General features: G+C 46.7%; 1 protein-coding gene across 1 annotated transcript in view; it reads left to right on the top strand.

The window, feature by feature from the left end:
* Positions 1–7,906: 7,906 nt before the first annotated feature.
* Positions 7,907–15,634, top strand: part of STK32A (serine/threonine kinase 32A) — a 95,873-nt gene continuing 88,145 nt past the window's right edge. Inside the window, exons 1-2 of the mRNA XM_032801508.2 lie at positions 7,907–7,989; positions 13,344–13,519. Coding sequence (XP_032657399.1) covers positions 13,468–13,519 — 52 coding nt within the window. The 5' untranslated portion in view covers positions 7,907–7,989; positions 13,344–13,467. The remainder of the gene's footprint in view (positions 7,990–13,343; positions 13,520–15,634) is intronic.

The following is a 15,634-nucleotide window of genomic DNA, read 5'->3' as shown; positions in this document are numbered from 1 at the left end:
GCTTAAAAAAACCCAGGTATTTGGAAGAAATAGCACATTAAACATCCATGAGCCAACAATTGTGCTAAATGGGTTCAGTCTTGCAAGACCTGGAATTCCAGGATCGTCTTGTTTTACAGCATTTGAAATTTTTTAAAACACAGCAACTTAATTTTGGGCCCAGTCCTGAAAATCATAAACTTTAAGGTCAGAAGGGACCATTAGGATCATCTAATCCAGGGGTCAGCAACCTTTCAGAAGCGGTGTGCCGAGTCTTCATTTATTCACTTTAATTTAAGGTTTCAGCTGCTGGTAATACATTTTAACATTTTTTAGAAGGTCTCTCTGTCTAAGTCTATATATTATATAACTAAACTAGTGTTGCGTTGTAAAATAAACAGGGTTTTCAAAATGTTTAAGAAGCTTCATTTAAAATGAAATTAAAATGTTGATCTTACCCTGCCGGCCTGCTCAGCCCGCTGCTGGTCTGGGGTTCTGTTCACCTAGGCTGGCAGTGGGCTGAGCGGGGTCTGTGGCCGGGACCCCAGCTGGCAAGGGTCTGACAGCCAGAACCCCAGACCAGCAGCTCAGCCCACTACTGCTCAGGGGTTCCATCCACCAGCTCCTGCGAGCCGGGATCCCGGCGACTGGACCCACTCAGCCTGCTGCCGGTTTGGGGTCCCGGCCCTGCCCACATACAGTGGGTACCTACCTTCTCCCTGGTTCTGGCCCATTCTCTTACTCTCTCTGCACTGAGCTGAGGGTGGGAGTGCACTGAGCACAGGGCTGGGGGTGAAGGGTCTGGCCAGGAGCTAGAATGAGGGAGGGGGCTCAGGGTTGGGGCAGGAGGTTTGGGTGTGGGGCACTTACTTGGGCAGCTCCCATTTGGTGCGAGGGGTGCAGGTGGGAATGTGGGAGGGGGGTGCAGGAGCTCCTGTTTGATGCTCAGGGTGGGGATGGGGATGGAGGGGGTGCAAGAGTCAGGATGTGGGGGGTGTATGGAGTGGGGGGGCTGGGGATGTGAGGGGGTGCAAAAGTCAGGGCAGAGGGCTGGGGGCATGTGAGGCGGGTGCAGGTGTCAGGGCAGGAGGGCTGGGTATGTGTGGGGGTGCCAGAGTCAGGGCTGGGGTCGCCGGAGGGGGGTATGAAGGAGTCAAGCAGAGGTCTGGGTGGGTATGAGGGGGATACAGGGCTCAGGGCAGGGGCCTGGGGGGGTGCAGGGCTGTGGGGCTCAGGGCAGAGGGCTGAATGTGTGTGAAGAGGGGTTAGGGCAGAGGCCTGGGGTGTGTGTGGGGAGGTCAGAGCAGGGGGCTGGAGGGGATATTCCCCCATTCCACCCCCCCCTTCCCCAAGCCCCTGCTCCCACTTCTTCTCTGCTGGGAGCAGTGAACATGCTGACTCTGCTCCTTCCCGACCCTTCCCTCGGGCCATCAGCTGGTCGGCCGGCAGGGAAGGAGGGACGGTGAGGCAAAGGAGGGGCAGGAACCCAGCACACTACGGGAAGAGGCAGGGGAGCCAGCAGGACCAAGCTTCTGCCCCTTGCCCCCCGCCCCTGCGGGGGAGGAGGTGGAGGGCGGAGAAGAGTGGGACAGGACGGGCTAGGCAGGATTTTTAATGACATGCTGCTGCCTGCCGGGACTCCGGCAGGCTGCAGCGTGCTATTAAAAATCAGCTAGCATGCCGTCTTTGGCACACGTGCCATAGGTTGCTGACTCCTGGTCTAGTCTGACTTGCACAGCGCAGGCCACAGAATCTCAGCCATCCACTCCTGTAACAACCCCCTAACCTATGTCTGAGCTACTGAAGTCCTCAAATTGTGGTTTAAAGACTTCAAGGTGCAGAGAATTCTCCAGCAAGTGACCCATGTGCCATGCTGCAGAGGAAGGCGAACCACCCTCCCTAGGGCCTCTGCCAATCTGCTCTGGAGGAAAATTCCTTCTCAACTCCAAATATGGTGATCAGCTAAACCCCTGAGCATGTGGGCAAAACTCACCAGCCAGACACTCAGGAAATAATTCTTTGTAGTAACTCAGATCTCACCCTATCTAACATCCCATCACAGGCTGCAGTTCACTGCTCCAGGCCAATGGGGGCTGTAGGAAGTGGCGTGGGCCGAGGGATGTGCTCGCCATCCTTTCTCCATTGGCCTGGAGCGATGAACCGCAGCCAGTGGGAGCCATGATCGGCTGAACCTGCGAATGCGGCAGGTAAACAAACTGGCCTGGCACACCAGGGGCTTTCCCTGAGCAAGCGGTGGCCCTAGTTTGAGAACCACTGCTCTATAGCAGCAGCATGATCCTGAATGGTCAGCCCCTACACAGGGCCTGCAGGATTCATTTCGCTAATCATTATAACAGCCACCTTTCAGCTGAAATGTGCCAGCTGTTTAACTGCATGGATCAACCCTTATGCAAGCAATTAGGGCAGGAGGTGATGGATACTGTGTCCCACTGAATCTGCAGAGATGGTTTGACATGGGATAGTTGCCTGATTTGAGCAAGACACTGAAGTTAATACCCCTACTTGTTGCAAAAGAGTCATGAGATCTTTAATGATCACTGGGGTCAAGACCTTGTTTTTGCTCTCCCTTCCCTCTGGACTCTGCACCTTGTGTCCAGCATTTCCTCCATGGAGAAGGAAAGAGATCATGTGGCATACAATGTTGATCTGGTTTTTAAATAACTGATCAAAATACAGGAGTAAGACATAGAAACTATTTTAAAAATAAAGTTTTCTGAAATTTATTTCATTGGCATCACTGCCTTGTCTCCACTAGGGGGCAAGAGAGATCTCTAGAAAGGCTTCAGCATCGCTCCTTCTGCCTTTAAATTCTTTGAAATAAGGTAAGAACCTAAAAGCAAATCTCTATTTTCTGTTTAGTGGTTGGTGTTCTCATTAGTACTGTTCCCTTCCTTACAGTATTGCTTCCTCTTTGTAGGGAGTTTTAAATAGAGACAACGTGGTCTAATGGCTATGGGCATTTGTGCTCTAGGGGCCCTGGGTTCCATTCCCAGCTCTGCCACTGACCTGCTGCGGGGCCTTGAGCAAGTCAGTTCACTTCTTGATGTTTTTGCTTTGTCAATAGCGGCAGTAAGCTCTTTGGGGCAGGGACTGTCATTGGCACAGTGCCAAGCACGATGGACCTGTAGGTGCTACTGATTTTATTGTTTCTGCCTTCATTTTCTTACCACTTTTGGGGCACGTTTTCCAAGTACCGTTTGGTTTGTATTTTGAGGTCAGTGGGAGTTTGGGCAGGGCCAGGACTGTGACTGAGGCAGTATGGGTAGGAGTGCCATTATAACACACCTATTGAGGGGGCTCTTCCATCAGCAGCTCCTTTACCAGAGGCCAGGCTGTGACAGGATTAGGGGTCAGTTCTGACTGTCTGCTACACATAAAAGACCAGAGCCTGTCTCCACTGCCTGGCCAAATAGCCAAGCTGGGCAAATGTGTGGTGGGGGAGTGGGGTAGGATAGGAGGATCACTGAGGATAATGGAGGATACAGATCGTTACCCTGGCCTGTCCATGCCCTAAACCCAACCCACCACGCCCCTGACACACTGTCAGCAGAGGGTGTTTGATGGTAACAGTGAGTTAAGTAACTGCTTGACCTCTGCTGTGCTGGGGGCTAGTCTTCTGGTGTAGAAAGTCATGGGTTCTGTTCCAACGGATGAGTTCCTCCAGACAGGATTGTCTAGTACATCGAGTTAGCTACTTTGGGGTAAAGCCCCTCAGAGAAACTTGAATTTTCATTTTTTTCCAGTAAGAAATAAGAATACATTTTTCATGAATGTTTTTGTGCAATAGGAGACCCTTGGTTTCAGTCGGGGAAAGATTTCCAAGAGCACCTAATGACTCAGGTGTCTAAGTCTCAAATTTCAAAAGTGATGTGGATGTTTTGGTTCCTGAATCCCTTAGGGTATGTCTACACTGCAGCAGGAACACGTCTCCGAGCCCAGGTAGATGGACTTGGGCAGTCAGGGCTCATGCTAGCATGTTGAAGATAGCGGTTGAGACATAACTGCTCAGGCTGCTGCTCTGGCTCTCAAGCCCACCTGGTCTCCTAGAGAGCCTGGGCTGCAGCATCTACACAGGTACTTTTAGCATGCTAGCTCAAGCCCCACCGATGTGTGTCTGTCTGGGCTGGGTGGCTCAGACATACCCTTAAGCAGTTTTCAAAATTTTACTTTACCTCTACTTTGGAGCCTTTGAACACAATGGGATGAGTCTGGGGTATCCCTGTAGACAGGCATCCTTATCTCTGGGGCACCCTTGTGTGCCCGCCCAGACACATTATTGCAGGGGACTTGCCTCCAATACTCTCTCTGACGGCCACCTGCTCTGCTGGTCTCTTCTCTGAACTCCCTTCCCACGTCTGCTGGGGCTCAGTCCTCTGGCCATGTCATGCACTGTTCAGTCCCCTTCTAGGGTTAACTGAAGGTCCAGCTCCACGGCCAAGTCCAAAATCAAATACTCCAAACTAGTAGTTCTTCTGTCCCTCAGACTCCTCCAATATCCTCTGTTCCTTCTCCAGCTGGATTCCTCTGCAACCTCCCTTCCCCAGGGATTCTGACAGCTTTGGTGATGGATACCCTGCTGCAGTGCTTCTCATAACTGCCAGCTCTTATGGCCCATCTGGGCTTTTCTTCCCCTCATAGGTCCCAGCTCCTGGCTCATCACACAGGAGCCTAGTCTGCTTCCTGTGGGGATCAGCCTGTCTCTTCTCAGAGGGACACTCCACTTTTTCCTCCCTTCAGGGTCTCCTCTCTGCTTGCTTCTCAGCTCTATTTAAAGTCTAGCCCCACCTCTTCCAGCCAGGAGGCAGTTAATCAATCACACCCTGGGTGGGGAGCATGACTAATTGGGGTCAGTTTCTAATTAAGCCCCATTACATGCAGCTGGGGTCACTAATTAGCTCTTAGTTATCAGCTCATGAGAGAGGCTCGGGGTTAGTTTCTAGGTTATGGGCAAGGCTGAGCCCAGCTTGCCTGAAAGGGCCAGCCAGCCCATGACAGTCCTATTCCCTAGTGAACAGAGCTGTACCTGGTAAAGTGCCTGCTGCCCATATAGGCTGGGCTGGCAGAGGTCGCATGGGATTGTGGAAATATATGAGGAGAGCTGCCTTTTCTGGTGTTCTGGCTGCAGGCCTGGCCAGTGGCCTTGTTTTAATAGTTGGTTGATGTTGTTTTACGAGACCACAAGAGCTGCAGTGAACAAACCTGGATCAATATTTATTTATTTTTGATTTACGAGAACAAACAAGACTCCATCCTGGTGTGGCTTTATGCCCCATATTCTTCATAGTAATATTATTATGATATGATTGAGGCATAACTATGATGTATTTTATGTAAGATATTATTGAAAAGGTTATGATTCACTGAATATAATTGTTCTATTTGTATGCATGTATCATTTTGGTATCTGACGTTAGGAATATTGTCTATGCATCTATTACAAATGTGTTTATACCTGGGGAACACCCACTAGACAGAATGCAATCAGTCTAGATGGTTGGCTGGAAAGGGTAATTAGGGAGAACAATAGATCTTAGAAGATGCTAATATCCCACAAGGGAGTCTTCCTGAGGACAGTACAAACAGCTTCTATGGCCCTACAGAGACATGTGACCAAGTCACCTGGTACTGGACTCCATCGTAGAATACCAATGTTTTTCCACTGAAAAATGTGGGAACTAAAAAGTTGGAGACAAAGGGTTCCCGCCATATGCAAAAGCCGTTTAAGGCAGGGGAGTGACATCATTGTGGTTCTTCACTGACTTCCCAGCCAAAGGAGACACCTGGAAACACCTGAGAAACAAGGATTGAACTGGGAGAGAAGGATTGAACCCTGGCTAGAGGAATTTCTAGCCTGTGAAAGGTATATCTGGGGTTTAAGCTGAAAGCAAGTGCAACTTGCCCTCAAGAATCTCTGCAAACTGCCTAAGCCAACAGTTAAGGTGAGAATTTGCAGGGGAGTAGAGTCACAGTTCCACCTTCTGTTCCTTTCTCCCTGCCCTGTTGGTGGTGAGCTGCCCCTGGTGAGTGGAGAAGGGACAAAGTGGTAACAGGAGTGCAGGGGGCTGCAGTTTTGGCCTGCCCATGTGCAGTCTCTTACTCCCTTTCCCCCCATTGCACAGTTGTAAAGTGGGGAGGCATGATGCTTCCAGTTGTGAAAAAATCTGCACCGTGTGCCATGAGTGGGATCTCATTTTGGCATCAGTAGTGGGTGGAGCTTTCTTGGGTGGGGTTGGATTTGAGACTGTATCAGCACATGCAGTCTGACCCTTGAGAGGAAGGATAAGCCAGTGGCTAGGGCATTAGCCAGAAACCTGGGTTCAGTTCTCTGCTCTGCCGGAGATGTCTGTGTGACCTTGGACAAGCCACTTTGCCTTTCTGTGCCTCTGTTCCCATCTGTAAGATGGGGATAATAGCACTGCCCTACCTGGTGGGGGTGTTGTGAGGAAAATATGTTAAAGATTGTGAGATGCTCAGATACCAGGATGATGAGGGCCGTATAAGTACCTAGGAGACATTACAACAGCCATAGCAGACAGGCATTCTCAGCTCGCTAAGACACATGGATAGGAAAGCAACTCAGCACTTCTTCTGTGAGGTGAAGGCACTATATTATGAGTGCAGCAATTTATTATTTGTATTCATTAGTATTGGAAGCACCATGGTGTGTCTGCTTCTTGACCGGAATCTTTAACATAGGGGTTTAGCTGGACAGTTAGGAAAAAGATGGGTAAATTGGGCTTGATCCTGCATGGTGCTGAACACTTTGGCTGTGATCCGGCAAAGCAGTTAAGCATCTGCTTAACTCTAAATTTATAAATCATCCCATTGAAGGCAATGGGGATTACCCACATCCTTGAAGTTAAGCATGTATTTAAGAGCTTTGCTGGGTTGAACCTATGGTGCTCAGCACCTTGCAGGATTGAGCTTTTCTGCAGAGAGGAAAGCAGGGGGCAATTGCCTGTTTTGCAGAGTGCATGGGGCAGGGAATTCAGCCTAGGTCACTGATCCTGACCGCCCCTCCCTCCATGTGATTTTAAATCAGTAGCAGAATGTATAACCTCACTTATATTTCTAAAAATAATTTTCTAAAGCACTGTTCCAGACAAAGACAGTCCTGTTTCCATCACAAGCTGGGGGTAGGAGAACCCTGCCTGGAAGTAGCACAGTGATCGGAAAAGATTGTCTTTGTCCTTGATCTGTGAAATGTCTTATTATGGGATCTCTGAAAAGTGCTGATCTGTTAAATGTTTAAGTGACACAATGTGCCTTCAATGCTTCTGCGTTTGGAGAACCGGTGCCAATCTGATCAGCATTAACTACAGTTGCAGAGGTTTGCCACATCCTAGAGCTATCACTTTGCCTTACCTCACTAATAACACTCCCCACTTATTCCACTTTCCCCCCTCCCACCTTACTTCCTCCCTTGTGTCTTTGTGTGCATGTATTTGCATGTCTTTCTCTCCTGTTCTCTGGTGTATTTCACCTCTTGTGATTGCTGCAGGCTCCTCCTGCAATCTGCAAAAGGAAACTTCCCTGCAATAGGCTTGGCTCTTCCTCTCTGATCCCAAGTCCACTTGCCTCAAACAAAGACTCCCCAGAAAGGAAACTTGGCTCCAACCCTTCCCCCCATCTATCCAAACTGCATAGCAGTGCAGTGCCCACAGCTGCTATTTTTCCTGAGCTGCAGCTTCAGGTTGTTGCTGCCCTACTCCTGGCTACCATTTCAGTCTCTGCTGCTTTCTCCCCTCTGGCAAGGTAGGTGGTTTCTTTTGTTTGACTCCGACTAGTAACTGCATCATCCTCTTACTGATCTGCTTTCAGCATGATTTTAAGTCCTCTGGCTGGGGGGGCGACTGTAATAGTTGGCTAGTGCTTTGAATGTTGCCGGCAATAACTTAGTCACTTTCTGGAATAGGGCAGATGTCTCGAAGCGTGGAAGCTGCAAAGGAAGAATGCTAAAGGAACAACGGCTCAGGATCAGAAGCAAAGGTGATTCAAAGTAAAGTCTGTTCCCTTCTGAACTTTCTTCTCTGTGTCTAAGTGTTTGCAAGGGGACTCAGAATACTGTGTGATTTCTTTGGGGAAGGAATTTAGGGTAGTCAGTGGTCCATGTAGTCCTGTATCCCTGCTGTGGTAGTGTCCAGTACTGGATGCTTCAGAGGAATATGTAAAAAAAAACCCATTTGGTAATTAGATGATAATGTACCTCTGGGGAAGTTTTCTTCTACCCCCATGCACAGTGGTTGGCTTATGTTCTGATGGATGTGTGCGTTTATAACCTTTTGTGAATGACTGTTCTAGCTAATGTAACTGTGACTATTATTATTCAGATACATCTCTAAACCTGTTCTTAATCCTGCGGGGCTCTTGCTCCATTGTAAAGGATGTGCTACTTGCACTGTGAGATTAAACCTCTTGAGGCAATTGTTAAATAGCTGTGCCTTTTCTTTTTCTTTTAATGGCTGCGGATAAAATAGCTGGTCTTTAAGAAAACAAAGAAGACACAACTCTGAGCCTGCAGGTGCTTTGATGTCAACCCTCCCATGCCTTCTCCCCCCCCAAGCTAAGTGAGGGCTTCCCATCCCTATAAACCCTGCTGATGACCAGTGCTACTCTTAACAAGTCATAGGGTGCGCTGGTCATTAGAGCCTTTGCCATTCTGTTAATGGAATGGTGAATGGTTCGATTATGAAGGCTAATTCTAACCTAAAGTATTAACATAGCACTAGCTCTAGGGAAAGACCAGTGACCAATTTTCACCGTTAAGCGATGCTTGGGAAATTTAAAAAGGGAAACATCAAAAAGTGCAGAAGGATTATCGTCTCACAGGATGGCTTATTTTAAATAAATTACAGCCAAGTCTCCCATTTTACCCCAAACATCCTCTCTGAAGCTAGCTTAACTGAAACCATGACCTGTGTCCCTCTGGATAGGTCCTGTGTCGAGGTATTGCCAAGATGTAAATAAAAAAGCTGTGAACTCCAGTACAACAAGGACTCGTAAAGGATATGGCAACCGACCCTAACAGTTGCTGATGGCTTTGCTATAATGTGAAGGCATCACGATGGGATCCTGTTTTATGGCCATTGTCACAACATACTGTCGTACAGGCTGTGTTTTGAGTTTATTAATAGATGTGAAGTACCTATCCTCACTGCAGCCTTTTGCTGTAGTAAGAGCAAAGCATCCTTCTGATGTGTTCTTGTTTGCTCAGAGAATAAGTTCTGTAGCTGGAAAAGAATTGCCCTTGGGGTTATGTTAAAGGTCTGGAGTGAGTTCTCAGCCTGTTCAGCTTAAAGGCAGCAGCAGAAATCATGCTCTGATTTGTTTTATTATTGGAGATATTTTCAGCCCTGTGAAATGAGCACTTGGGGTTCAGGGTTTTTTTTAATAGTTTGCATCATTTTTAGCCTTTTGTAAAAAGCAAACTTTCTCACTCTTTGCTAGTGAAAGTGAGCTCTGAGCGAGAGCTCAAATGCAACAATTCAGATGAATTGCCATTAGTTTGAGCTTATAAAGTGCTCTGGAGATGGGATGCATTGTGGCCTGATTCTGCATGGTGTGGGCATCCCCTGTTAGGTACTGAGTGCTCTCAACTCCTGTTAACATCATGGGGAAGTGAGGATGCTGAGCCTCTCTTACTGGTACTCAGCACCTCACAGGGTCAGCCTCTCCTAAATTGCTGATGGTGATTAGGTTATAGTAATACAGGATCAGTGAAGAATGCACATCTTATGCTGTAATAATTTTACTTCAGAAAGGGAAATAAAATGTATTTTAGAAAAAGAATTATTAACAGCCAGATTTTGTTACTCTTACTGACATTAAATAAATGGTACCTTTCTTGGCAAGTCATCCTGTGGAAGCCAGTGAGATTACTCATGGAGTAAAGCACTCTTTGACATGAGTAAGGTTATGAGAATCTGGCTTTAAGGTCAAAGATGAACCCAAATCAAATCTCCTGCTACAAAGGGGAGGAGTGGGTTGGAATCCAATTGCAAATCCAGGTCTGAATTGCACAAATTGCCAGTTTCTATAGAATGGGCTGAATCCATCCCCTAGAACTGACATCTCCCACCCCTTACTTCAGAGTGTTAGAAATCCCAAACCAAACTGAGTGGCTTGGGCCCATTTTATTCAGCTCTCAAGTTGGGAGAGCCTTAAACATGTGCTTAACTTTTGACTTCAAGGGGACTTCAGCACATTCTTAGCATTAACCTTTCCTGACTCAGGGTCTGAGGCTGGCTGTGAGTTTGTGCTATTGCATTTCTAAGCTTTGGAAACAAAAACAAAACCTAGTGAGAAGAAGCTAGAGTGTGAAGCTGCAGGGAAAATGGAAGCGCGCAGGAAAGAGGATGGGATGGTGAGAGGTGAGCTAGCATATTTGTTTATGTGAGAGAGAACTCTCAGTCAGAAGGGAGTCATAAGCTTAGTCAGAGAAGAAAAACCACATGGATCAAGGTCATAGGAGCTGGTTGCCCTTCTTTCTGTGTATCAGATATTTATTGATTGAAGATGAATAAAACAAGATGCTGTACCACAATCAAGCCCCACTCATGAAGCCAGTCTTGGAAAGAAACCTCCTCTGTGTTTCTTTTTCCTGGTTGCTGTAGCATTCTGTTCTGCAGTCTACTTTCCAAGCTGCATATGATCAGCACCCTCTTCCCACCTTGTTGGGTCTGCTCCTGCACCACAGCACTGTCTGGCTCTGCTCAATTTTCTGCCATGATCACTGGATAATGAAGATGTCACATTTTCCAGAGTTCCACATTCCATTTGGCCTTGTATGCGTTTCATTCTACGGTGGGCATTTTGGCCAACTTAATCTTTTTTTATTTTAAGCAGCGTTTGCAACCAATCCATTTTGCTGCCTCATCTGTTTTCCCCTCCCCCCACATTCTCTCCCCACATGACTTCCTTTCTAACTTCATAGTGATTTTCATCTGTCCAAAGAAGACCACATGAATAAAATGTTAACCATTTTAGCATCTGATTCAGCAGTTCTTATTCAGATACAAGTCCCATTGGCCTACCATGGAAGTTTTGAGTGAGTAAGGACTTCAGGTTCATATCCATAATCTTTCCTTTGACCTCTGTGTATTGTGTTTTTTAATGATCCTTCCTTTTTTATGTTGCAATACAGAGAGTTTTGCCACTTTTATTGAAATCCTGTCGCTTGCTGAATCATCGTATTCTGCTTACAGAGGGTAGTTCCCATTTTTTTAATTAGTTTGCATTCTACCCTTAAATGGTCACAGAAAAATCTGAATTGCCTGCAAAGCCTCCTCTGTAAGGTTGAAGCCCTCCCACACACGGATGGACCTGTACTCTGTTCTCTCATTTTTGATGTGGCCCATCCCATCACTCCTGGAACTTTCATTGTCTGCAGTGGGAATTCTGGCTACCAGAAGAATAATGAATTGCGTTCCTAATGATTATAGTAGAGGGTCTGAGACTCAGGACTCCTGGGTTTTGTTCCTGGCCCTGCATCTAGTTTGCTATGTGATTTTTAGGCATATGACCTAAATGCTCTGTGCCTTTGTTTCCCCATCTGTAAAAAACTTACCTGTCATACCTCATAGAGAGATTTATGATGAACAATTAATATTTGCAAAGGATGTTGAGGTCAGGGTGTGAGGTTCTATGAAGATTTAAAGTGGTATTATTTATTAAGATAGCATCTTCTAGTAACCTCCTTCCGCACACTCACACCCTTAGGTAACAGATATAATGGAATTGGAGCTACAAAAGATAAATACAAATAAGTTAAAATATTTCTGTGAAGGAAGTTGAAAGAATAATTTCTTTGGCATTCATAAACAGTCAGTAATGGATGACCATGCCCATAGTAAATTTATTTGACATTCATAATTAGTTGGAAATAGATATCCATGGCCACTGTAATTGAAAATCAAATTTTACAGTGTATTTATTACTAGTAAAGAAAATATGTAACCTTATGTAATTCCTAAACTGAGTATATCATTTGCCATGAGCTGATTTGCAATTTCCTCTAATTTATTCTTTAATTGAAGGAATTTTATTATTTTAGAAGGTTCTTTTAACTCTCTGGCTTGATCAGACAGCTGTGAGTATTTACAATCTGAGCTGTGTTGGTTAGTTGGGACTGGTCAGTAGGGTGACCAGACAGCAAATGTGAAAAATCGGAACAGTGGTTGGGGGTAATAGGAGCCTATATAAGAAAAAGACCCAAAAATCGGGACATCTGGTCAGACAGGTGACATGGTTTTATTTCTCTTCCTGTGGTTGAATTGAGAATGTCATTATTTCCAGTTTGTCTTCTCACTCTGGTAACTTAAAATGCGTGACTTTGAAATTCAGTTCCCATGAACTTTTACATAGTAAAACTTGATTGCATGAAGGTATGTGGGAAGCAAATACCTGAGGCATGGACGAAGCAAATTCACTGAGGGCCAGATTCTGATTCCCTACTCACATTACTCCCAGCCCTAAAAATGCACGGTGATTATTTCTGGAATTGTTTTCAGTCCCACCCAGTCTTTCCTGTGCCTTAAAGTTCTTTATTTCATTCTCTTTCAAACATGTTATTAGATTGAATTTTCAATAAACACTGTATATGCATCCAACGAAGTGGGTATTCACCCATGAAAGCTCATGCTCCAATACGTCTGTTAGTCTATAAGGTGCCACAGAACTCTTTGCTGCTTTTACAGATACAGACTAACATGGCTACCCCTCTGATACTCTATATATAGGCAAGGATCTTACATTTTTTTATATGTAAGAATCCACTGTTACAACTTACCTTCCTCACATAGTAACATACTCAGCCAGCAGACTTAGAATAATATCATGTTAAAGAGACTGAGGAGCTTGATCCTGCACTCCCAGTGCACTGTCAAATCCTACTGTAGTCAATGAAAATTTGAGGTACATGGGGCGTATGGCACAAAGCCTGTGTAACATGTTTCTTCAGGTTTATAAGCAAGATTAACTTTGGTTTGGGGCCCAGTTGTGCAACCCTCATTCATAGTGATGAGCATCTACCCTTTTGAGAAGATTAGCTGAAGTCAATGGAACTGCTCATGGGAGTGAGGACTCGGCAGTATAAGGGACGCACAGTTGGATCCTTGATGTCTGCTCCTCTGGTTTTGTACAATGCTTTGCACAATGGGGCCCTGATCTTGATTAGTTGTGAGGGGTTGCTGATTAAGAATAATAATGGTATTCTTCTCCTCCTTTCTTAGACTCACTTGGTTTTGAACCATACGTTCACAGCCTGGCAAATGTGTGGTGACCAATTTGCAGTGTTCCTTCGTCTGTGACAATGACGACGAGATTCTTCGTTTCTCTTTCCCCAGGGCCTGCACATAACAAGTTCCACAGATCTTCTGAGAGAGCGCTAGATGCTAATGCTAACTTCAGCGCCATGTGTCCCAGGCTGGTGATGTAACTTCACGAGAGAACTTTGGCGCAAAATTCACCATGGGCGCAAACACCTCCAGCAAGCCACCGGTCTTCGATGAAAATGAAGAGGGTAAGAGCACTTTTTTACTGTTCTGTTTAAAAGAACAGATGGTCCCCATGAGTTTTCCACATGTGGGATATGCATGTGCACCAGGCACTGCACTTTCTTGCAAGCAGTGTCTGTTGTCCTGCACCTGCACTGTAGCTCTCCTTGTGCTTCTGCCCCTGGGCATAAAGGGTGGTGCAGGCCCACATCTCTCAAGTTGTTTCTTACCACCGCATGGTCTGGGTTGGAATCTTCAGTTTACTCAGCTCCGTTTTGCTGTGTCATTCCTGTAAGAATTCTATGGAGTTAATTTTTTAGTAGTTTTTGTAGTATAGCATAGCATCGATAGTTAGATAGCATTTTTTCCCCTGTCCAGGGACTTTTCCCCCAAGAAGTCTGGCATTATGCCAAGAATGCTGGGGTTCAAAAGCTGTGTTTCCTCCTCTCACACCTTTTCTGTGAGTGACTAACATCAGTTCTTCTTCGAGAGATGTCCCTGCGGGTGCTCCACTTTAGGTGTCGGTGTGCCCCTGCGCCTTTGATCGGAGATTTTTTGCAGCAGTACTCCTACCGGCCACGCATGCTTAGAACCTGTCACTCATTCTGAGTGTGTTACTAGAGAGCATGCGCGACCAGTACCCTCAGTTCCTTCTCTACCGCCCCCGGCTTGAGACGGAGCTCAGCAGACTCCTTAGTATTTTCTTTCTTTATCTTAAAATTCCTGTAGTTAGCTAGTTTTTCTCTGTTACTTGCCTTAGTTAGTGTTACCTACCTTTTCCTACTACTTAAAAAAAAAAAAAATTCTCTCATTCTGTCAGCACTTCAAATATGCCTGGCTCCACAGGCTTTAAGCGCTACTCTTCTCGTAAGGACGCTATCCCTCTTTCGGATGGGCACTTCAAGTGTATAAAATGCTTGGGGGGAGACCCATATTCCTCTAAAATGCCCCCAAGTTAAGCTCTAGAGCTAGGAAGGACAGGGAGTTAAAACTTTTTTTTACTTCAAAATCCCTGCTATCTATCTCAGACCCTGGCTCGACTCTGCCTCCAGACCCAGCTCTCAAACCTTCACAAAAAAAAAAAAAAAAACCTAAAGAAGTCAGCCAAAAGAGAGCTTCACAAGCAACAGGAAGCTTCGCGGGTAAACCTCCTCCGGTCAGCTCGTCAGTTTCCTTACCAGCTCGTCAGTTTCCCCGCCTGAGTGTTTGAGGAGCGGGCTCCTCCGTACCGCGCTAAACCCGCCTGTGCTTTCGGCGGGCAGCGCGAGGCTCTGGTGCCGAGGCGACAGGCTTTCAGTTGCCTGTCTTGATTGTGGCACCTATCGGCACCGCAGATGAATGCGGCACCGACACCGGTGCTTTCGGCGGCACCGGACGAGGCGACAGCCGCAGCCTGCCTCTGTGGTTACCAGCACCGCAATGAATGCGGCACCGACAACTCAGGCACCGACGGAGGCCAGAGGCACGCAGCCTGCATCCACTAGCCGCGCGCTTGGCACGCATCAGACGCCAAGATTAAAACTCGGTGCCAGCCTGGTTTCTCCTCACGGATCTCTATCTGCCTTCGCCTACGACTGCCCCCACCGTTACAAATTACCCACTCAAGTGACCTCCTAGTGTCACCTACACTACAATCGCCCTTTGTTGGGGATGGCTTCTCTATACAAATGACTCAGGGTCCGAGCAGCCTTCCTCCAGTGAGCAGGACTCTGAACTACAGGCTGCTGTGCCAGTGCGATCTAATTCTACCCTCACAGTCCTGTCCCTCACGAACACAGGAAAACTGTCCCACACCAACCTCAAGATCCCACCTCCTGGGGTGTTAACCCCGGGATGGCACCTGCTATGCCTTTTCCACCACCATGGCAGTATTGGGCTCCGTGGCCATCTTTCCCTCGGCAGCACGTCCGCTACTCTACTCACACTAGACGCGAACGTCAAAATCCTATGACGCACTTGGCGGCACCCTCCCATCCTCAGGATCAATTAACTCCAGCTCCTGACCCAGTATTACTCACGTGCCAACTGATCCAATACCTGAGGAGGCGTTACTTCCTTCCCCTCCACTGCCATCAGATGATTTTCAAACTCCAAGATCTCTTCAAAAGGTTGCCAATGAGCTTAGAATCAATTTGGAGGAA

The sequence above is a fragment of the Chelonoidis abingdonii genome, chromosome 7, assembly GCF_003597395.2.
Source record: "Chelonoidis abingdonii isolate Lonesome George chromosome 7, CheloAbing_2.0, whole genome shotgun sequence".
In the NCBI taxonomy this organism is placed as follows: Eukaryota; Metazoa; Chordata; order Testudines; family Testudinidae; genus Chelonoidis; species Chelonoidis abingdonii.
Note: the sequence above shows the minus strand (reverse complement) of the source record. Positions and strands in the feature narration are given on the sequence as shown.